Source organism: Seriola aureovittata, chromosome 1 (genome assembly GCF_021018895.1).
Source record: "Seriola aureovittata isolate HTS-2021-v1 ecotype China chromosome 1, ASM2101889v1, whole genome shotgun sequence".
In the NCBI taxonomy this organism is placed as follows: Eukaryota; Metazoa; Chordata; class Actinopteri; order Carangiformes; family Carangidae; genus Seriola; species Seriola aureovittata.
The window spans coordinates 23,672,957-23,697,355 of record NC_079364.1 but is presented as its reverse complement, the minus strand read 5'-3'; the positions used below and the strand labels follow the sequence as shown (position 1 = coordinate 23,697,355).

Below are 24,399 nucleotides of genomic sequence, written 5' to 3'. Positions count from 1 at the left end.
TGAATGATAGTGCCTCGTGATCTCTCTCTCTAATCACCCAACCCCGTATTGCATTTTGAGGTGTTGACATCCTCACCTCTGACCATGAACTATATTGAATTGTTTTCCATGCTCTTGGACGGCAGCATCCGTCATGATGGCATCCTCAGTGGTGAAAGTCGTCTCCATCCGTGAGACATTAAACGCTTACACTTTGAGGATGGTTTCATTCTTCCTCAGGTAAGACTGGACCACGTATTTGCAGGGTGTCAGAGACAGGACATCTGAATTCAACATCGTCTCCCTCGCTGATGCTGGACGGCCCAGCTACTGAAATATCTGCAGGCAGAAAATTGACTGCATGGCAGAAAGAGAAAATGAGTAGGAAGAAAATAACACTGACGTGATGCTTTCATAGTAATGAAAATACTCACCAATAACCAGAATCTGGATGATGTTGTGTCCTCTCATAGCTGCTTCAGAAGTTGCCAACTCCATTTTGGAGTAACCACAGCTGTAATTTCCAATGTGATGGCGACTGTAGTGAAGGTGGTATTATTTCGATCTTGCTCCTGCACTATTTTACTGATTCCAAGGCCACCGTTACATGAATAAACATAAACCACGGACTGTTTCTTGAATCCATATGTGCTGCACATTACATGAAGGTCACTGTTCTCAGTCATACTCTGTTGAGGAAAAATATCTGCAAAATTCATTTATTGAAACAAAGACAAACATTGGACTGATAAATGATACAAGGAAAAACAAGCATCTTCTCATCAATTAAAGCTCACCCTTAGTTTGGCTTACAACCTGCTTTGCAAGGGCACCTTGAAGAAAAAAAAGAAAAAAAAGAAAAAGAAATCCTGTTCCCTTTCATTTGCGTGCAAAAGTTCACTCAATTATAAATACAAACAATTAAGTGGTTAAATGTGAATTTTTGTCAATTCTCACACAGAAGAATGGTGATGTGCTCATGAGGATAGGTAATGTGACACACATAGAAAGCCTCCACGACATATTTTGTGAAACCCTGCACAGGCACCACTCCAGGTTCTTATCTTCACCTACAGAAAGATGAAAGAAAAATATATAATTAACCACTTCCTGTGCAGTCTGTGGTGGCTTGTGATATCTAAAATTTTGTTCCCTTTTCTCATCTTTTTAGTCCGTAGTTTTTGCAGGATGTTACCTTCAGAAAATATTCATGGATGCTTTTATAAGCTCTTTTATTTCACACTTATTATAGTTATCTGTTTGGGAGATCCCCTGCAGATCAGCCACAAGTTCTGAGTGAGCTTTAATTAAATTCATTAGCCAGGGGTTTCTTATCAGATGTGACAGAGAGCTACTACAGTATCTGTCTGTGCCTCCCTGCCAGCATTCAATTAATATGGGCTGCATTTCCTTGTAATCACATAGCTAACCATCTGCTCTGATTTTTAGTCGTATAATAAGAATCGCACAGTGACATACTGACGAGCAGACCCCGTGCAGGGTGCTTAGACTCTTTCAGTACAGTCAGGCACAAAGTTTATGTCAAGCGTCAGAAGTGCAGGAATTCAGTGTTTTTCAATGGCATCATATATTTTGGCCAGGAAGCCAATAAGCTCCTTCATCACTTGCTTTCTGTATTGATTGTGATCCAATAAGCTGAGTTAGCTCCAAGGGGGCTTGGAGAATGTGAAACAGAGTAATGAACAGAGCCTTGGTGGTCTCTTTGATATGAGCTTTTGTTTCCAGTCTCGGAAATATTTAGTATCTCAAAGAAACCACCATCTCATATTTATCTATCATCTATCTTTAACTATTTTCCATTTATTTACAGAAATATGTGGATAAAACAGGCCTAAATTATTTACATTTACTTTTTAAAATGTCTCTTTACACATCAAATAGTTTCAGGGGCATACGTAAATATATTCATAATTGACTTAATTCTAGATGATTCACCACACTCTCTCTTGCATTTTTTTAGGCAGTATAACTTTTCACGTAATTTTACAACTGGGAATGCATTTTTTCATGATAGCTGTTATGACAAAAAAGGTAATATATCCCTTTAAAACAGCCAGAAACTTTTTGTAGTTTCTAATTGTAGTTTCAAAAAGTTACCACCAGATGTCACTGTTTGAACACAGTCAACGTCCTTGCTTGATTCCCACAAACATGGAAATTCATGTTAAATGTTTAGCAGTTTGTTATCTCTGTAAACACATTTTTATTTTGGGTATGTCAGTTGATATGTTCTATACGACTCTAAAGTCCAAAGACCCTAAAGAAGGCAGTTTCTAAAGAAGAACATTTCCCTGTCATGGAAACATGACAATTAGATACTGAGCTCTCTGGGAGCATAATGAGTGTGTTCGGGAATATATGTTGATGTTACATTAACATTACACTGTACCAATTATTTACTGTGCAGATATTATTTACATCAATAGTAAGCTAGTGTCTTTGTTTAGGGCAATCCAAGTTTTTGGGTGTTGCAATACATATCGATTTGCCATTTACTTTTTTTTATTTTTACACAATGAAATGGTTTGATCGTCACTATGGTTGCCTTTGTTTGTTACCCAGGTCCTCAGAATTTGACAGTCCTTTTTTGTCAAACAAAAAAAAAAAATCTGTCTATGAAAAATAAACAGAAACTGAACCCTTTTACATCAGCTTTTGGCAGACACAGTGATCTTTTCTTCTTCATTCTGGATCCACTCTGTATTTTCCCTCTCTGAGCCATAGGCAGAATCTTATATGAAACAAATGCTGTGGAGCTCAACAGTCTGGAGTATTAAGTTTTATCAAACGGATTCAAATGTCTTCCCCGAGTAAAAGAGGCTGGAGGAAGAGGCCAGCTGTTCCCAGGATACACACGAGGACAAAAACCCATAGGAAGATCCTGTCGATTACCATGGCAACGTACTTCCAGTCATCCTGAACCTGTGAGAGGATAACAGGGAAATCATTTTCAGGGATATGGTAACATTGTTATAGTTCTTGAAAGCTAATTTCCAGTAAAAGTCATGCTCGTTTGCTGTTATGATTTCTTGTACTCACCTCTTTTGCTTCATTCTGTAGTCTCATGTTCTCTGCTATGTATTTGACACTCTCAATAGCCTCCCTGACCTCAGGGGAGAGCGGCAGCAGGGACATTATTCCTCCATCCAGAGACTCGGAGCTGGAGCACTGACTCCCTCCTCCCACCCCAGCAGCACTGCCTCCAGTCAGCGCCCCGACGCAACCCAGTCCTCCGCTCCCTCCCCCAGAGTCTGCAGGCAGTTTGCTGGACCTCTGGTGCCAGCAGCAGTTGCAGCGGCCTTCGCAGCACAAGAGCCCAGTACCTCCTCCTTTGCCTGGGTCTACACTCAAGTTATTGAGGTTGGAGAGTTCAGTGTTGTTGAAAAGACGCTGGCGATTCGTCAGGCTGGTTACCACGCTGGAGGCCAGGGACTGAGGTTTGTGCTGCCTCTGAAAAGTGCCTGATGAATGAATGGCACATGGTCTCGAATGAATCGTGTGCACATTACCAGCCACGTTCTCAGGGTCCCTCTCTGGCCTGGTCATGAACATCACACGGGGCAGCAGTCCCAGGAAGACACTCCGCACCCAGCAGGGCATGGTGTGTGTCTTTGGTGTGCGGTAGTGGACGTTCAACACAAAAACGGTGATGACAATAGAGAGGGTGACAAAGATCATGGTGAAGAGGAGGTACTCACCAATCAGGGGAATGACTAGTGAAGTGGAGGGGATTGTCTCGGTTATAACCAGCAGGAAGACAGTTAAAGAGAGCAGGACAGAGATACACAGAGTGACCTTCTCACCACAATCAGACGGCAGGTAGAAGACGAGCACGGTGAGGAAGGAGATGAGCAGGCAGGGGATGATCATATTGACAGTGTAGAAAAGAGGCAGACGGCGGATGTACAAAGAGTAAGTGATATCTGTGTAGATTTCCTCGCAGCAGTTGTACTTAATGTCATGTTTGTAACCAGGGGCATCAATTATCACCCACTCGCCGCTCTCCCAGAAGTCCTTCAGGTTGATTGTGGAACCAATCAGCACCAGATCAATCTTTGCCTTGTCGTACGTCCAGGAGCCGAACTTCATGGTGCAATTTTGGTAGTCGAAGGGGAAGTAAGTGACGTCAATCTTGCAGGAGCTCTTGAATATGGCCGGAGGGATCCAGGTAACGTCACCATTATAACGAAGCAGGGCCTTTGTTTTGTCATCAACCTGGAAATCTCCAACTGCACTGTAGAGAGAAAAAGAGAGAGAGAACAAAGGAGAAAGACAAAGTGAAGGTTGAAGTCGAAAGAGAGTCACAGACAGATGAGTCATTGGAGATTAAATTGAGGGGTATAAACAATTGACTATTGTGTCATGGAGATATTAATCAAAAAGATTCTTTGTGGTTTCAGTAAATTGCACCCTCTGATGTTAATTATACTCTCCCTTAATACTATGCAAAATAGAAAATGACCCATGCGAACTAATGCAGTTTGTCATTGTGATCCTTTATTGTAAATGTACCTAACAATCAATAAAAATGTTGAGCCAGATTTTTAAGTTGTTGTTATGCTCACTTGTTGTACAGAACAATGTCTGGCTTCCATATCCTGTTGGACGGCACTCGGATAAACTCAACGCCTCCAAAATCTTTTGGGTTCCATCTCAGTTTGTAGTCGTTCCAGACCTGCAAAACAAAACAGAATAATTAAGCTACATTAAAAAGTCAAAGAAATTAAAATGTCAGACAAAACTTTGAGCTAACAAGTTTAGAGGAATATCAATATCCGGAATTGGTAAAACTGAAAATGAACAAGTTCCTGTTAAAGTTATATTTTTGCCTTTATTGTGACAGTACAATGAGAGAAAGTCATGGAGAGAGAGAGGGGATGACATGCAGCAAAGGGCTGCAGGTGGGATTGTAACCCATGGCCACTGCGGTTAGGACCAAGCCCATGTGGTAGGCGTTCTACCAGGTGAGCCACTGAGGCGCCCCATGAAGTTGACAATTCCAAAATTTTCACCAGTATTTGACACCTCAATGAAATAACTATTTTTTCAACCAAAACATAGAGATTTCAGTACTCCTGAACTTCTCCAGTGTTGACTCAAAGACAAAATATATGATCTATGATATATACTACTACAAATACCTACAAGACAAAATATAACACCAAATATAAACTGAGCAGCAATCTACGGTATAACGACAGCATGAGTCTACAGCCATGCTAGCAGCTCCGTGAGGCTGTACTTGAGCTAAATGCTAACATCAGTATGCTAACATGCATCTTAATTTAGTACGTTAGCATGCTTGTATTGGCAATAAAGGCAAAGTACAGCTGAGGCTGCTGATGATTGACGTAGTAAGTTTTGAAAGTATTCAATCATAAATATAAGTACTAGACAAATTAAAAAATTGACCTGATGAAGGCAAAAGTCAAGGGATTGCCAAACTTAATGTTAGGTCAATGAGTGCACCAAATTTCATAATAATCCATCCAGTAGTTGCTGATAGTAATGGTAAGCCCTTTTCTATCTCCTGACATACTGAGCAACATGTCTCTTCCCAACAAACATAAAAGCAAGTAATGGTGCCTTTTCAAGCATAATTTTGCTCAAAAGAAAAACCACTTTATACAGCTACAAAACAGCATAATATAAAAGTATACAATAAAAGAAAGCAGCAGTTGTTTCCTCTTAGATTACCTTTTACTATACACATCTGCTCTGACTGATTTTACACACACTCTCTTGTAAGATGTCCCTAAAAACAATGAGAAGTCATCATCGTCGTATGGACCTTTTGGCGACTGTTTTTGACCCCTCTCATGAGGACAGCAGCAGGTGATCCTCATCAGACTCATAAAGTAACAATAGTAAAGCAACCTCAGAGTGCTGCAAAAATCCCACTCAATTAAGAATTAGTAAGAATCCAGAGTATATTGTAAGATGAGGGTGGACAGTGGGGGAAATGTATCTTTGTACATACATTACAAAGACTCTAAAACAACAGCTGACTTTGAAATATGTGAAACGGTACTTCAGCTTGCAATCAACCAAACAGCAATTACAGCTCAACCCTTTAGCATGAACATGGCTCCAGCACAGATGAGTATTCGCTCAGCTCTTGTGATATGGGAGCTGCAACACTGCCCTGCTGTGTTTCATTCAAAACTGGTTCACTGCACTATGCATCTAAACAGAGGCACCATGTGGGACTAAAGAAATGATAAAACCATCAAGCCATACAGCAATTTTATTTTTGTCGTATACTTGACTCATGACATACACATGGGGTTAAATCAGGTTCAGCTCCCTGCTGAAGCTGAGGTTTCTGTCATAGTGTCAAATGTAATATTATAACTATTATGGAATATTATGGCAAGTATAATAAATTCCAGACTACTGTCAAATTATTTCAAAAACACTGATCATGAAATCTCAGTGCCTTTGGTTTATAGTATTTGAAAAAAAGATAAGACTACACGGATCAATGTATTTAAAAAGCTCCCTCCCATGAATAATTTAACCTGTCAGACTAGCTCAGAATAATCATGTATGACAGAAGGCTGGATCCATACTTGATGTCCTTGCTCGAGGTCGATCTGCAGTCATGCACCATAAACTTACATGTCTCAGCCACAGATTGGTCTCCATGATCTGATTGACTTCATCCTGAAACACAGGACGTAATGGACAATAAAGACATTAACACAAATAAGAACAAAAGCATCTTAACATTTTTTAAGTTAAAATAGGAACTGTCGCATGCAATCATCCAATTCCAATGTTTTCTGCAGGGTCAGACTCTGTGTGTGTCCCGGACAAGTGGATTCAGAGAGGCACACCTGAGTCCTCTCCGCCTGAAGCATAACACACATGTCAAATGGAGCCAGGAGGTCACAGCACAGCCTTAACTTTTATTCTAACAGCTCAGTTGTAAAGGTGGAGCAGAGGGACTAAAGAGCGGGAGGGAGAAAAACTGTCGGGGTCAGGTTTGTGTGTTACTTAGACCATGAATGAACCAATCTCATGACCCAGTGCATAACAAGAACCATTCATGTGACCATTTAGTATCCTGGAGAGGTTGTACATGGCTGGTAAGCACAGGTAGACTTAAGAGGACTGCAGTACAATCTCTATTAGATTGGGAGATTGGGGATTTTAAAGCACTTTGATAGCTAAGGCATACATCCTGTGCCTTATCACCAAATCAGTCAGCGAGTGCACTGACACAAAAGAAATATGTTCTGGGTCAGATCTGATGAAGATTTATTTAGAATCCTGTTTTTTCTTTTCAACATGATGTACAATTAAATCTTGGATATTTTTCTTTGGCTTGCATGATTTTGTGAACGCTCAAAATGCATGAATAGCACAGTTTCATTATTTACTGCATCTTGTTAACAGACAATCATTCTTTAAACATTAAGGTTTTTGTATGTAATAAACAAGGTATGATGCGTTAGTGATTTGGAGAAAGCCAGGTTAGCTGTTTACCCTGTTTTCAGTCTTTATTCTGAGCTAAGCTAACTGACTATATTTAGTCATGGGAGTGTTATCTTCCCATCTAACTCTCAGAAACAAAGTGAAAGAAGCGCATTTTCCAAAATGTCACACTATCTCTTTCAAGAACACTGTTGTCACTTTGCCCCACTGTCACATGTTTTGGCATCTTCATGTAGCCTAGAGAGCCTGTGGTACAATCCCTGATTGCGAGATGATGACTGAGAAAGCCTGGCCGATGAGCTATTGATGGTCTAAATGAGCTCATACAGCCCAGCTGTAATTGGTGTAGGCTGAACAATACCTACTGCATCTGGGTTGGGAGCACCAGGTGTGCAGAGGGAATAATAGTCATTCATCAGCACCGGAGGCTCTGCAGCCTGCTACAATAACCAAGTTAAGGAGAATGTAACAAAATATCCTTTATCTCTTTGTTTTCTCTAGATCAAGACAGGTTTTCAATACTTATAAATGTCTTTTGATGTATACTGATTACTTATACACAGGCAAAGGAAAGCAAATTGAGATGAGCTTCAAGGTGTCAGATCCCACATTATCCATTGAAACTGTCAAGAACAAATCATATCTAGTAATGGCTGATATTGTTTTTGTTTTTATAGAATAGTGCGGTAATGCGAAAAAAAAAAAAGTATTCAACATTTTGCTTTCTGGCCAAGAGTTAGATGAGATGATCTATACCAATCTCAATATGAAGGTATAGCAGGGAGACTGTTGGTTAGCTTAGCATAAAGATTAATAGCAGGGGGAGACAATTAATGTGCCTCTGTACAAAATTCACCTACCAGCAACTCTAAAGCTCATTACACATTATATATCATTTATCTTCATACAAAATTGAAGTGTAAAAACATCAGTTTGCAGTTTTATGCATGGTTATGTACAGGGGATAGCCACATTTTTTCTATACCTTTGTACAGAGCTATGCTAGCTATGTTCTTCTAAGCTAAACTAACAAGTCTCCTTGTAGTAGCTTCATATTTACCATACAAACAGTATCCATCTTACCATTTCGAACAAACTATTGCTTTAATGTAAATCAACTTGACAGGTTTAATACAGTTAGATCTTGTTGATAACATAACCTGATGACTTTGGTAAAATGTCTGTAATGAAGCCAATGATGTGCTTGTCCTTCAACACAAGCAGAGGGACTGCCAGTACATTCAAAGCTTTTCATTTTCTGAATGAAGCTGTCGTCCTTGTCAAATGCGAGCCTTTCTGCTTAATTATCAACATCCGCTCTAGACCTGTCTGAGTCAAGTGAGAGAGCTGCCTGCTTGCCATGTCGGGCTGCAGTCCACAAGCTCCAGCAAAACCCGCCATTAAATCCAGGGGTGCTCATCTGAAGTGGCAGTGATTGAGTGATAGAGGCTGCCTACACTGAGAGGTGCTCAGACAGCTGACATTTCCCATCTTGTCTTGGCCAGACAAACAGCCACACTGTCCCTCTTTCCCTCAGTATAACCAGGGGCTACTGTCCACCGACTGGAAGTATCTCAGGTGTCTCAGATGGCATCCCTATAATCCCATTCACTAAAACTTTGTTGTCCAAAGTCCACAAATCCATGCACAACCTATTTCTTGTGAGGTTTGATAGCAATGAATCAGTGCATTATGCTCAGACCCTCCACACTGAGCAAAACCTTGTTTTTTCTTTCCGGTCATGACTTCTCATTAGACAGGATGATGTATGCTTGACTAAGGAAGCAGCCGCCCATAAATCAAAGGTAGCCTACTCTGGACATCAGAAACAGTGAAAAATCCCTTTGTAGGCTACTTACCACTTTGACCAACTGTGACATGGACACCTCGAACTGAACAATGACTGGATCAGACACATTTTCCACCGGTCGTATGTACTGGTTGTAGTTGGAGAATATCACAGAGAAGAGCCTGTGCTCTGCATCTGAACATGTGCCTCCTGGATCAGAGCAGAAGGTCACACATATGTGCGTTACTGCAGAGTGTTTGTCTTCAGGAAAACTAGCTGCCAGATCATCATGTTTGTTAGTTCTCAGAAATCAATCAATTTATCAATTTATCTATTTTTTAATAATGTGATAGAACTACCTTTAATTCAACATGCTGTGATAGCTTGATTTATGTTGAAGGAAAATACATTCCTCCCTTCAAATGAACAACCACAGGTACATAAAGACATTACTTATTATCCTGATGTCCAAGAATGTTAAAGTTAATTAAAATTTGGGATTTTAATGTTATGCATGGAATTAATTTAAAATGGCATTTCATTAGCTTATTGTGTACAGGTAGCCTAAATAAATAAAACAATCTTATTTTAATTAGCCTACTTCAATATCATTAAACACGTTTATGTAAAGCAACAAGTAAGTGAGATGTCATGTTAAAATAGCATCTTGTTACTCACCTGACAGAAGAAACAGGAGGAAGGAACATGTGGCCAAACCGAGGCAAAAACTGGCTTTCATCCTTTTGTCAATTGACAAATGCCAAATGAATCCGCGCTCCTCGCAGCAGACAGCAGGAGAAAGTGGGAAGCGCGTCCGCAAGCACCGAGAGAACCAGAGAGAGAGAGAGAAAGAGAGAGAGAGAGAGAGAGAGAGAGAGAGAGAGAGAGAGAGAGCGCCACACAGCCAGCCACTTACAGGGGGTATACCATTGCACCACAGCTACCCAGTCTAATACAACAAGAAAAAGAAACTGAACTGGTCAGTTTCACTTAAAGATCACAACATGACTTTTTTCAACATCAAGTGGGGCGTTTCGAGGTCTCTCATTGTTTTGCAGTTTTATAGCAAATTAAATTTGATAAAAAAGAAAATGTCTTAGCATCTGAAAATTTTTTTTTTTTCTATCAACTTCTAACTACCTCTTTCCTTACCTCACATTTGTGGGCTTTTTTTTTCTCTGTATCCTGTTGGCTTCAAGTGGGCAGAGCTCCTTTGAGAAAAAGGTAAAGTAATTTCTGTGCACCAATCAGGATTTAGCAACATATCAGAAGGAGAATGTGATCAGAACTGGTTTGTTTGGCCACTGTCAAATGTGATAAAACTACACCCACATAACCCTGATGAAGCAGATTAGCTGAGATTGTGAAACTCTTAACAAATAATATTTAAAGATGATTTTAATTTTTATTGTTGTTTATTTTGTGTAGGTTGTAATGAAATTAAAAAAAAAATACTTTAAAGTCAGGTTTTCAACATTTTCCAAGGACAGTCTACGTGGACCCAGGTAGTGCTCACATATATTTTCCTCTCACAGTGTTGGCTTCCATATTAAATCATCAAATAGCCTTCAAACAAGATCAATAGCCTCTGTGTACCACTGAGTTGGAGCTTTGGAGGCCAACATAACAGATTTTCATCTTTCTTTATTGTGTGACAGAATATCCTCTTTTTTTTTTCAAAAATGCGTCACTTCAGCCCATTTCTAATAGGGATATAGTTCTGTCTTTGGCTCTGGCATTCCCTTGATCTGTCCTTATCATTATTGTAAAGTAGTATTATTCTTTCTTTTGGCCAGCAGGGTTGTGTTGTGGTTTGACACTTTGTCCTTCTGTTGGATGAAAGGGATGCCCAAGTGCTTTTCAGCTGACCTCTCCCCTCTACTGAAGTGCCCTCAGATGACAAATAAATCCCCACAAGCACCAGGGATGCCGTCTGGCGTCTGAGCAGGCACTCTTAACTCCTTTAAATGGGGCAAGCAAAAAAAGAATTATCCCATGGGGGATCAGTAAAGGATTATATCACGTAAAGATAGAAATAAATGTTGATTTGACCTTCAGAAAGTTTTCTTACTCATAGACAGGGCAGAATGAGAACTTAGGTTGTTTGTACACCTACGCATAGAGGACTCCAGCTGAGGCTCGGGTCATTGAACAAAACTGTCTTTGGTGACAAACAGCTTCCAAACATATCATGCTGCAGAGGTTATTCTGCAGATTTACAAAGACATGGAGTGAAATATGTCAATTTTCTAATTTCCAAGGACTGTATTATGGTAAATCCTTAATATTAATGCTTGCTTATGAGGCAGGGCAAGTGTCAGTACAATGTTTCCTTGCAACTCTTATTAGTCTCATGACATAAGGCTTGTGATTTATAGGACCTTCCACAGAGTGTTGAATGAAGACTCCCCCAGCGTTGCTAGGATTGAAGAAGATGATGGATTATTGATGGATAAGCTGTGGCACTGCGCTGTCTCTCTTCGCTAGTGATAGGAGGTTGACAGGTGAGTGAAAAAGCAATAAATGATCTTGAAAACCATAAATAGAGATTAAAGTAAGGCATTAACATAGATGCTGATTGCAATTCTTGATTTAAATGAACGTCTCACAAAAGAGCCAGCAGTCTGCAGAATCTCTAAGGAGCCCACTCAGCACTGTTTATTGAGCAGTAAATGTTGTGTGTGCTTGCACTCGCTCGTCTGAACAAATGAGCACTTAACAGAAATCAACTGTGGTGTAAAGGCACAAATGAGTCCCCATAAGATTGCAGTGTCTGAAACAAACACATTTTGTTCTCTCTTTCTTTAGTGTCTCATTTAAAGACATGTCAGGGCTATCACTATGACAAAAAGCACTGGGCCTCAAGACATCATAATCAAGATCAGCTCCATCTCAATCCAACGGTTTTGTTGTATCAACATATTTTTTTTGCCTGGTCACACGTTCTCACATCTAAAGTGAACAGCTGTCTTTTCTGTGCGATGAAATGTTCAAATTGGCACATCTTCAGCGAACGTGTTGGCTCTGAGAACAAACTTTATCACCGGTAACACAGATTAACCAAGCACTTTGGCAAGACCCTGACAATTTTAAGACTTTATTGGGGATTTCATACATTTAATCAAACTGAAAGAGGACACTGATTTATCTTTACTTTTCATTCTTTAATCACACATCACATTTCAATGATATGGTAAGATAACTCAACACAAATAAGGATAAAACATCTGACAGCTGTCATGTCTCTGTCATATTGGTTATATTCCTGTAATGGCTCAACACATATTATGTTCTCATTCTTGAGTGCAGCAGAGGCTGCATTCAGTCCACTTCTGGAGCTGTCCTTTGTAGATATGAAGGGAAGGGGACAACCTCAGTGCATTGATTCTGTAATAGGTCCCTGGCAGATGCACCATTTCCTCAAAATATGGAGTTGTGGAAGGTTGTATTGCTTTAGATCATGTGGTTTTGATTATTAGGAGACATTTTTATCAATTTTTATGTCACACAAACATCCTGTCTGTTCCACTGATGTACAAAATAAGTGTATCTTTTTATAAGAGTATTTCTTTTTTGCCCGGTGGTAGGATTTGACACAGAGGGCTCCTGGTCCCTGATGATACACTACAAGCAAATGCTAAGAAGACTTCAAAACTAAAAAAAAAAAAAACTACTGGCCTACATCCCCCTTGTAACTATGTTCATCCTAACAGTTCAATTACTTATGAAGACCCTAAAGTTGTTCAGTCTCTCTCGTTGTTCATCAGATGCGAGGAGTCTCTGAGCTAGGCTGCTGGTTGGGAATAATCTGACTCTGGAAGAGAGGCTGGAGAAACAGGCCCAGGGTGCCCACAACACACACTATCACGAAGATCCACAGGAACATACGATCCACCACCATGGCCACGTACTTCCAGTCCTCTATCACCTGCAAATATACAGAATTGAGTCAATGAACATGAGTCAATAAACATGTTTCACAGATGTGTCACAACACAGCAGTATAGGATGACTGAAGAATTTCTGTTCAGTGTGTTTTGTGTGGACGCTGCCATGCCTCTGTGCAGCCACTCGGGGGCAGAGAGTGTAACTGAGTGAATGAATGGGTGAATACTCTATGTGTGTAACATCTTACATTATGTAAACACGTCTTGTAGTCTATTGTGTTGGCCAGCAGTTGAATTGAATTACGACGTACTGCATTCTGTAATATACTTTTTTGTGTGTTCGTTCATATTCTTGCCAATAACACCGCTTAGAATAGGAAGGTTTATTCTTAGGATGCTGACTGAGTAGCTTAATATTTGAATGGGAACATAGTTAAGTTAAATCCCTGTAAGGACCCATTTCTATATTGCTGAGACCTACACTGAAATAGCTATTGACCCTTTCACCCCATTTTCAGCGCTGTCCTTGGTAGTTTTTGAAACGAGCCATTTCTCATTTCTGGTTCCCTCCCCATTTTATTGATTTGTCAGAGAAAGCAATTGATTACCCAAAGTCTGACTTCAATTTGCTGGGTCACAGCCACTACTTAAGGTTAGTGGTATTCCATCCTGCACCTTAGGGGTCACAGACTGACCGTTATCACGTAATGTTATCACATCAATACAAACACCTTTGGTCCAGTTTATTGGGATTAGGATGGATGGAAGAGGATGGGGCCAACAGAGGAGCCAACTCTAAACTTACCCAATGATTTAGTGCCCTAAATCCTGAGCTTAAGATAGCACACAGACAGACAGGCTTATATATCTATATATATCTGTCTATATATAGTGAGATATATATATATATATATATATACATGTACAAGGAGCATAGTAACTTTTGTTCATTTTTTTTCATCTATTAAAATATTATAACCTTTATAAATTATATAACGAGGCCTATTTATTATATGTTCCTTCTATTCTTTTGCATATATTCAATAAAACCTTTGGTTTAAATACGTATACGTACACTCTGATCATCATCATCTCCCATCATGTGCTCAGCCACAAAGCGCACCCCGTTCACTGCCTCCTGGACATCAGCAACCCAATCTGAATTGCTTCTCTGCTGGAGGTCCTGGGTGGAGGTGAAACCAGTGGGAAGGTAATCCGTGGCACGCAGGTCCTCCTTCCTGTTGGAGTGGCTGTAGCCCATTGAATGAGCTACATTTTTGTGTCCTGGGGTGGAGAAGGCGGAGTCGGAGGATAGCAGGGCAGAAGACGACATTGTGATTCCTGCCTTGGGTGCCCCTGGGTAACCCAAACCCAGAATGGCTCTCCTCGCCCGTAGGCACCGCTGTTGGCGGAGCCGCTGACGGGAGGAGTTATTGTTAGGGCGTCTCATGAAGAGCAAGGCAGGCAGTTTCACAAGAAATATTAGCTTTACCCAGGACGGCATGGTGTGGGTGCTGGGAGAGCGGTGGTGCACGTTGAGCACGCACACACTGGTGATGATGGAGAAGGTCACCAGCACCATGGTGAACATCAGGTACTTGCCGATCAGAGGCACATCCAGTGAGGTTGGAGGAACAATCTTGGAGATTAAAAGCAGGAACACAGTGAGAGCCAAGAGGACGGAGATGCAGAGGGTCATCTTCTCTCCGCAGTCCGAAGGCAAGTAGAAAACCAGGATGGCCAGAGAGGTGATCAAAACACAGGGAATAATTAGGTTTATGGTATAGAAAAGGGGCTTCCTCTTGATAATAAAGTCATACGTGAGGTCCACATAGGTGGGATCCAGAGGGCTGACAGTCCGTCTGCCTGGCAGCGCCAAGATATCCCACTCCCCACTGGGTGTGAAATCATCCATACTAGCCACCTCAGACTTCAAGATCAGGTCGATCTCGGTGTGGTCATACGTCCAGGAGCGGAACTTGAGTGTGCAGTTCTGCTGGTCGAAGGGGAAATGCTTGACCTCGATCTTGCAGGCGCTTTTGTAGATGGCTGGAGGAAGCCAGTTGATGCTGCCATTGGAAAGGACAATGGCATTGGTGAAGACTGTTACCTCATAGGTGCCATCAGCGCTATTAGGAAAGAAAGAAAGCGAGAGTAAACTTTAGAGAGCCTGTGAGTCAACCTTTGAGGTTTGTGTTATCAACACTGCAATCATAGTGCAGTTAACGAAAACCATATCAGAAAATTCTTTTGGTGATTTCCTAAAGGCGAATGCAATCAATTTAAAAAGCCAATTAAAATCCCCAATCTGCCTTTGTTGTATATAAACTCTGGAAAGGCTTCAGAGAGTCGGTCATTAATAGAGAACAGGAGAAGCCAGGAGGGTGAGGATGGAGGGACTGGTAATCATATCACTTTTATACTGCATTACTTTCATTTGCTAAGTTTAGGTCTTAATTTGTAGGTATCTACACTATAAGAGAGTTCATGATTCTGTCAAGAAATATAAGCTGAAATGAGAGAAAGCAGAGACAAAATCTCTGTATGAAAGGTCTTCTCCTATCATTTTTAATACAAAAATTGTACATAAAAAAAGAAAGTGTCTCTTAAACATAACACTCTGACATCCCCGTGATGCTTACTTGTTGTACAGAACAATATCTGGGAGCCAGATGTGTCTGGATGGGATACGCAGCTTGTCGATACCTTCATACTTTGCAGGGTCCCATGATAACCTGTAATCCACCCAGTGCTGGAGAGACAGTGAGAACAGGCCGTGAAGTCTGAAGTCTTCCACACACTTTCTCAAGAGCAGCCAATTTCTAATTACATGCTTCATTATCAATGAAAATATGTTTGGCGCACAATTACAGAGGCAGTTTGTTCCACATTGAGGGAGGAAGAATTGATATGGCTTAATTCAAGTTCAAGGGGAAGGACATTTAACATGATAACAGGTTATTGGGAGTGTATGACTCTTGAGTTTCATCACACTTACCTGAGTGAGCCAGACATTTGTGGTCATGATCTGTTCTCTTTCATTCTGGAAATGTACAAGCGGGATGGAAATTATTTTTAAATATTTCAGCCAAAAATACAATCCAATACTATCAGAAAGAATAATAACATGGTTTTGACATTTTGTTTTCAATATTATACCTCCTGAACACCATTGGTCAAGAAATCCTCTGGCAGTGATTCCCAACCAGAGGGCCATGGAAAAATTATGGAGTAGCTTGTTTGAAATAATTTGAATTATGACTGGTTTAAAAAATATAGCCACATATTTATGTGAAGGTGTAAGATAAATAGCCAAATAATATTTCAAATTGGTATTATGCAGATCTTTAGTAGCCTATATTTACTAAAAAAATTGAAGCCTGCAAAACACCTTAACACCTTTATAATTGAGAGTGCATGAAAACCATTTAGCGAGCAAGCAGAGAAATCGAAGTTAAAAGTAATTGATAAGTGGTTGAAATAGCTATGTAACTGATCAACAGTTGATATTATTAGCTAAAATGAATTGAGTTGAAATATTTAGCTAGAATTATGGGAAGTGGTTGAAACAGCCAAAATCGATGACAAAGGAGCGAATCATCTAATTGGTTAAAGGGCTGAAAAAGTTAGATAAAAGTCATGTGGAATTGGTTGAAATGTTGTAGGCTAAACTTATTGTATGAAATATTATTATACAAATATTCACTTTCATATAGCCTAATCAATTTTATTAATCTACAGTACATTCAGTTTTAAATCCATCGTCAGAAGAAATCTGGAACATGACAGACGAACGGTGTCGGCTACCTGATGTCAGACAGAAAAGAGGAACCACTGTTGATAAGACATGAATAGTCACCGTGAACAGAGGAACATTTTCATTAAATATGTCAAAACAACCTTAAGATGATGCCAGATACTCTGCAGATAATGCAGCTGCTTCCACTATGAGCAAAGTCAATGAAGCTGCACAGGAACAAGTGGGTGGTTTTACAAGTGGGCTCTAAAAAAAGAGGTTTTGGCACACAGAATGGATTAGCATCTCCTGCAGAAAGTGTCAGCATCTAAATACCTACTTTTAGTCTCCTGCTACTTTCATTACTAAACATAACTTATCAAGGTTTTAAGGACAGTTGTTGCAACAGTAAACCTCAGATGAAAGAATCTTCCTCCCTACTGTCATGTTTACTGTCGGGCATCCGGTCAAACAACTAGTAAGACCCGAGGCGCCTCGGTGGCTCACCTGGTAGAGCGTGCACCACACGGACTTAGTCCTTACTGCAGCGGCCATGGATTTGAGACTGATCCACGGCCCTTTGCTGCATGTCATCCCCTCTCTCTCTCCCCGACCTTCCTATCTACCTCTCACTGTACTAGCAAAAGTATATAAATAACTAGTGAGACCCTCCTCTCCTCTCATATTCCTTGTTTATATGTTTATTGATAGCATTGTAATCACACTGCCATGACATACATATCCAAGTGTGTTACCAAAATGCCAATTACCCCAAGGGGTACAGTGGAAACTCATAAGCTGAGAGTGTGAATGTGCCATGCTGCCTTGGACTGCAGCTGGGAGCCTCTGCTGTAAATCTGAGGAGAGCCTCTATCACTGAGGGTAAAACAGCTTTATGGCCCCTTTTAATGCAATGTGCTGAAGTTTCAATCTGGACACGACAGAGGCAGAGATCACAGCTGACCAGATCTATCCTCGACTTCATCCATCCCTTTAGAGCTACAGCCTCTCAACACAGGCCGGTTTGTAATTAACTGCTTTCTCAAAGTGTTGTGGCTCTTCCTGTCTTTTCTATCATCCACTTTCCTTCTTTTTCTGTGTCCCTCTTTGTCGCTCCAGCACATAGTCCCACCCTGGCACACATAAATAAATGCAACGCACTTCCTCCTGGTGGGGAGGATGGGAATGGTCGGGCCTTACCACGCTGATGAGCTGTGCCAGAGACACTTGCAGCTTCACTGTGACTCTCTCGGTCCTGTTGACAGCCGGCCGGATGAGCGGATTGTAGCGATCCTTTCCCAGCAACCAGTTCATGAGCCGCTCCTCTGAGTCAGCACTGCTGCTACCTGGTGACACAATTTTATCCACAGGTAAACACACACACACACACACACACACACAAAATTACAGTATCAAGCCGAAAACTTGGTGCTCAAATGAAGGGACACAGGAAAGCTCAGACAGGGATGCTATGAGTTTGTGATAGCTGATGGACTGTGATGATGGCTCTAGGAAGATGTGCGTAGCAGCAATTCAAGTAATTGGTTGTTTGTTTCTTTTTCAAGATTAGAATTTGTCTCTTTTAAGGTTATGGAAAAATTATGGTTACATTTTTTATAAAGCCAACATTAACTGTTAGTCCAGGACAACACATGAACTCACAGTCTATTAAATGAAAGCTGGAAGCTTCTTGTCTATCCATTATCTGTTCATTGGTTTTGTTTATTATCCTGCACGACAACTTCTTCCTCTGTCTGTTCATCCAGCTGCATCACACAAACTGCATGTATGACTTCCCGAAGTCTTAAGGGAAACAGCAGCCGTCAATTAAGAAAGCCAGGGATGGCTGTGTTGTGGAAATGATATTAAAATGTTAGGAAGGCCCTAAAGTAATTTCCAAATAAGTAATTACATTTGGGATGAGGGCAGGCATTTTCACAGCATGTTAATAATTCTGCTTTTGCCTAAAGCCAAATCACTGGATGTGTCTTTAAATGAGACTAAGCCATGAATACCAATACGTACACTCCACCTCCTTCCCTCGTCCCTGATAAAGGATGCCCATGTCAAAGGGGTGAAGACAAGCCTGATTGAAACTGATGATTGGCTCTTCTCATCTGGAGCAGAATGAGAAAATGTAGCACTACCTCTTCCATTTTCTGTACATGTAGCTGGTTTATTAATGCCCTCACATGGTCCGGAGGAGCTGAGTCGACTTACTCACGGGAAACACTGCAATGAGGTGAGACACTTACTGATGGGCCCATTGAAGAGGAATCGCTATACTGTTGTCAATATGCAGAAGAAAGATATGCATGGCTGTAAAAGGGATCGATCCCTCGTGTTTTGTTTTTTTTGAAGCTATGTGGTGATGTGGTGTATTAAAGCTAAGACTCATATTAGACCTCCAGCTCCAACGCTTTTCCTTTGCCCAGTGTCAAACTGCCTGTGTCATTATCGGCCCACAGACCCCTGGAGCTTTGCAGGGTGTGGCGGACCGACAATCTAGCCCCGCTGGTCAGTACAAGCTGCCATGACTGTACCTTTGTCAGTCCATTGGCTGAGGTCCCATCCAACACAGTCAGACCTCCACAAACACTCAGCAGCAGATGGTGTGTTGTCAAAGCCCTCGGGGACCAGAGTCAAACAAGCCCTGCTTTCCCCTGAGGTGAAGGCCACTTGCAAAACAACCAAACTTGCAATCACCTGCTGTGTATGTGTGTGTGTGTGTGTGTGTGTGTGTGTGTGTGTTTGTGTGTGTGTGTGTGTGTGTATGTGTGTGTATGTGTGTGTGTGTGTTTGTGGGTTTAATGTGAAAAATGAACTCATAAGTGTAGCGTTGACATTATGTTGATTGAGATTGAGGTCAGGCGTGTTAATCCAATGCTAGAATGAACTCTTGTGGAGTTGATAAGGTCACTCTGCACAGCGCACTGAAAAACATCATTCTACAAAAATGTAATACAGTGGGCGACCTCCTTTGCATTCCACTTCTCAGTGATATGATAATCGCTATTAATAAAATGAGAATAATTATTTGTTCGTCTTCTTTATCTGAAGAAATTAAAAGAAGAAGAACTATATGTGACTACATATGTTTGTGCACATACTTTGTGAAGATTAATAAGGTCACAAAGTACTGGTAAACTATTTACACAGGCTGTGTTTTTCCATTTCATAAATTAGGCTTATCTTGTTGGAAGAGCTACACGATCTAGGCTATGATCTCACCAAAGTAAACCCACTCAGGACATGTGACATAGTGGTGTTGAACACGTGAATAAAATGATTTTAAGCATAAAAGTTTCCCGAAACTGTTTAAGTAATTTTATAAGTTAAGGAGGAATTTTCATCAATTGCATTTGTTGCTTAAACCTTTTTGGTTGTAACCCCACACTAAATATCTCAACCCCCCACCCCCACCCCCACCCCAGAGAGCTGATTGCTGATTTGGTGACTCTAGGCCACATTTGATATCCGGGCCGACTCATCAAATTGTCTTGTGTTGACATACAGAAGTATCACATCTCAGCTGAACTTGCAAGATGTACTTTTTTTTTTTAATTCCTATGAGGATTTCCATCCATGCATGTGTTTTTTTTTTTTTATTTATATTAAATTTGTATTATACTTATATTTTTTTATTTAGATTAAAACGTACTTCTACACTACTACTACAAAAAAATGAGTAATAAATTTGGGGTGTGCTATCTGCATTTTTTATTTTTTTTTGTCGTTAAATCTAAGCAGTCGAGTCACTGCACTGGCAAAAGCTGCACTGAAAATCAAAAGCCATTCGACTTGGGGGACCCTAAAGAAAAGAAAAAAAAGACAAACCACTTTTCAGCACAAAAGCACTTTCACCCTAATAAATTTGGAGCAGACACAAAGACAGGGGCACATGCTACAGCCTACATTAGAAAGTAAAGTCCCACATGAAAAGAAAGACACACTCACAGTGAACCAGAGAGAAAAGGTAAGCGAGGATGGAGAGAACCCGAGTCATTTTTTCGGCACCATCTGGTCCGCAGGAGTTGTCAGAGATGAAGCCTCAAAACTGCAGCGTTCAGCGCTCTTCCCCTCGGACATACCGGACTCTGCGCGCTCAAAGTCTGGACACTTTTCCGGCACTGCGCTGGTGAATGAGAGAGGCAACATTAACCGAACAGCGAGATCTGTTGCCCCATCACAGGGTTACTCCACAGCAATCCGCCCAGTGAGATTCAACGAGCCACCTTTAGGCAAACGGGTCTTCACGCTCCAACGCTCAGTGGCCAGCCCAGACGCGCTGCTCTCTCCGTCCCCTGCAAGCCCCGCAGGTCCTGTACCCAGTCTGTGATCAGCTACTGCAAGTTTACACCAGCTCAGCAGCTGTTGTACACGCTGGTTTTCAGATGCTGTGGCACTGAAGATGCTCTTCACCGCGGTTTTCAGGTGGAAAGGGAAATTTTTATTGAAGTAGGTTTTTAGTAAAGAGTAAAGGCTTAATTGAGAACAAGTCTCAGTGTCTCAGTCTCAGCCTCAGGTAATTAATAGCCTGCTATTAGTGGTTGTTAGGTGGTGATGCCAGTGCTGTTTTATGACCCCTATTTTTTTCTGACCTGTGTTGCCCCAACACCCTGATAAGTGAATGTGTAAACATGGATATGTACGGATTCAGCATCCTCAAAATGGTTTAGACAGCAACTGAAACGGGAACTGACTCAGAAATAATTATTTTAAAATGACATAAACGAGAAAGAAGTTACTCACAAATGTATATAATGTAAGATCTTCTGATTTCATGCCATTGTGCTGAAGTAGAAAAGAGTCATATGTCAGCAGAAGGCTTCAGCATCCTCAGTAAGACAGCCCGGACATCTGAGTACAGATGTGCATTATTCCCTGCACCACCACCAAACATTACTTGACACATCTTGGTAACATGCGGTCATATGCTGACTTCACACTGCTTTGGCAAGTGTACTCAGGAGAGGATAATAAATTCTTCTCTGGTCCTGGATGTGAGATTTAGTGAGGTGAGGTTCATTCAGACCAGGAGCAGTGCAATCTTAGTGTAGCAGATTTACAGTCACCAAACTGCTTAAAGCCTCATTATAATGACCAGTAAAGGAACTGTATCAGGTATGAGGAGCATTCCCAAGGACTCTCCTGGGGTTAACAATTTGAACTCCAAAGACTTCTATTCTGGATCATTGAAAGTAGATCAATAGGGGCTGATTAGGTTTAACCTTCGCATACTTTATCAGGTAGCAGGGGACAGGACAATGGACTCACAGTTCATTTGTTTCCAAAATCTAACCTATGTGTGTCAGACATACTGTTTATATGGGGAAACAGATGTTGTCATAAAGAAAACCAACTTAGACGTTTTAAAATCAAATGCAGACCATTCTTTTTTGCAGTGTTTGTGCTTTGGTCTCTATTTTACAAATGACACATAATATAATTTACGTTACTGCAGATCATTTTCTAGAGCACACAATTGTGCTTGTGACACCCTGTCAGAGATCGCACATCTATGAGCTGGTCATTGATATATTGATACTGATGAATAAACACAATTTTGTGAAGTAGATTTCAGGTTTTCTTTTTTACTACACTGGTATTCATCATGTGACCCATTAGATTTCATCTCACAAACCCCAGAGGCTCCATCACAGTGAAAATCACATCTGCTTTTATTTTGCTTTTATGTTATATTATTGTTGAATGATTATCCAGAGCAGACTTTACAAGTATGTCTAAACTAAGAACTGAATTGCATCACAGTGACAAATATGACTGAGAAAAATAAAAGCAGACTTAATAGTCACTATGATGAAATACCCACCATCGTGTAAGCAAATTTCAAGTTGTTGATTTTCATGCTGCAGTGAAATGGATAAAACTGAGAGCTGATTAAAAACTAGAAAAACATTATCTAATACAAAATAAAGTTCTTCTTCTTCTTCTTCTTCTTCTTCTTCTTCTTCTTATTTTGCATTAGCAAATATGTTAGGTGGAAATCTGATGTCATCACAGTGTTTTCTTTGCCCTGTCAAAAACATTCTGGTTGTGGTTAAATAATAAATATGTCAACAATGAGGCAAAAGGCTATAATGTGCCACAACCCTGACACACGTCTCACTCCACTATATCAAACCATATTGCTCCCTGTAATGGCACTGGATGTTGCCACTGAATGTAAATTGCTGATGCAGAATGACCATTTGATATTGAACATTTTCGCTTTTCATTATCAAATCAGAGCAGGGTGACAGTGCACTGCACAGTGTAACTGCGCCCTGTCCGTTTTCACATTAGCAACTGGGGATAATTTTGTATTTACTTCGAGATACTGGAATAAAATGTCAACATTTCTTAAGTGATACCTTACATCTATGTGTTTTATGTGAATAATATTTTTCAAGTCACAATTTCTTATCATTACTACAAAACAGTGACAAATATGTAAAAAAAAATGACTTGAAATACACTGTCAGCTCAAATGTTGATATATTCAATCAACTTGAGATTTGAAGTTTGATTCTAGCAGCCGCCTTGACAGTATATTTTGAATATGCAGTAGAATCATAAGTGGTGAGACATGACTGCTCAGAAATGTGCCAGTTCATTTCGTAAATGGCCGCCTACTTCATCATATTACACAGTGATGACAATTTACAGGGACACATTCTGTGAAATGCTCAATATCGACAGTATGATATCTGATTGGATAGCAGGAAGGTTGTTTGGACTTTGGATGAAAGCCAAGAATCTCATCACTAATGATCCCATCCCTAATAACCCACTGGATAGATGGAAAAGTATTTCACATCCCAGGATAAATAAAGGTGAAAAGTGTACGCTGTTTGATGACAAGTGTGATGCTGCGAGCTGATTTCTATGTTTGAATTGCCCAATCCCACTCTGCTCCCCTCCCTCCGAAATGGTTGTATATATTCACACACATTACATTTTATGGTAAGTAGACACAAACTATTTGAGAGAATCAAGTGAGATGTTAGTAGCTCACTTTTATTAATTCCAGTGACAACACCCTGGGGAAAAAAAAAAAAAAAATCTCTCTGGCCTTTCTGAGTCGTGAAGCACAGACTTTCCATTTTATCAAGAAGGTGCAACATTTTAAAGCTTTAAAGTGCCATTAAGTAAAAGCCCAGACACAAAAGTATAAGAGCCTCATCACCCTACAATTCACCTCCTTAGCAGTTTAATGCCTTTAATACAAAAATATATAAGCCATTTTGTGGTCACATCTTTTTCTAACAATGCTTGTGGTTCAATGAATGCCAGTTTAAGTCTATCTAAATCATATTAATCATCAGTCACTCCAGTGGGAAGCCTGCCTGTATTTTCAGGGGACTCAGTAAAATTAGGAAAGAGCTCCAAATAAAGCATCCAAATATATCAGGCAGCCTGAAGTGTATTAGTATTTTTACATTTCAGTGAAGTTGAACAGAGTTTAGTAAATATATTTGTAAACTGCATTTATTGGTTATTCATTGATCATTAAGACAGTTTAAGAGTCATTGTCAGTGTGGTTT

General features: G+C 40.4%; 2 protein-coding genes across 2 annotated transcripts; both read right to left on the bottom strand.

The window, feature by feature from the left end:
* Positions 1–684: 684 nt before the first annotated feature.
* Positions 685–10,266, bottom strand: chrna3 (cholinergic receptor, nicotinic, alpha 3). The gene is made up of 6 exons (XM_056393934.1): positions 9,908–10,266; positions 9,300–9,439; positions 6,622–6,666; positions 4,566–4,675; positions 3,040–4,234; positions 685–2,922 (listed from the first exon to the last, which is right to left on the bottom strand). Exons 1-6 carry the CDS (start codon positions 9,966–9,968, stop codon positions 2,794–2,796), a joined length of 1,680 nt encoding a protein of 559 aa, XP_056249909.1. The 5' UTR covers positions 9,969–10,266; the 3' UTR covers positions 685–2,793.
* Positions 10,267–12,312: 2,046 nt separating this feature from the next.
* Positions 12,313–22,700, bottom strand: chrnb4 (cholinergic receptor, nicotinic, beta 4 (neuronal)). The gene is given in 7 exon segments (XM_056384302.1): positions 12,313–13,157; positions 14,192–15,245; positions 15,759–15,868; positions 16,115–16,159; positions 18,053–18,198; positions 20,810–20,884; positions 20,887–22,700. Coding segments are annotated over 7 exon segments (1,719 nt in total). The 5' UTR covers positions 21,011–22,700; the 3' UTR covers positions 12,313–12,992.
* Between the last annotated feature and the right edge of the window lie 1,699 nt (positions 22,701–24,399).

Excerpts from the sequence above, each read along its gene's own strand:
- chrna3 (XM_056393934.1), bottom strand. The coding sequence starts at position 9,968 with ATGAAAGCCAGTTTTTGCCTCGGTTTGGCCACATGTTCCTTCCTCCTG. Across the intron at positions 6,667-9,299 it reads TGTCACAGTTGGTCAAAGTG|GATGAAGTCAATCAGATCAT; the intron begins GTAAGTAGCCTA and ends CCTGTGTTTCAG. Across the intron at positions 2,923-3,039 it reads TACAGAATGAAGCAAAAGAG|GTTCAGGATGACTGGAAGTA; the intron begins GTGAGTACAAGA and ends ATCCTCTCACAG.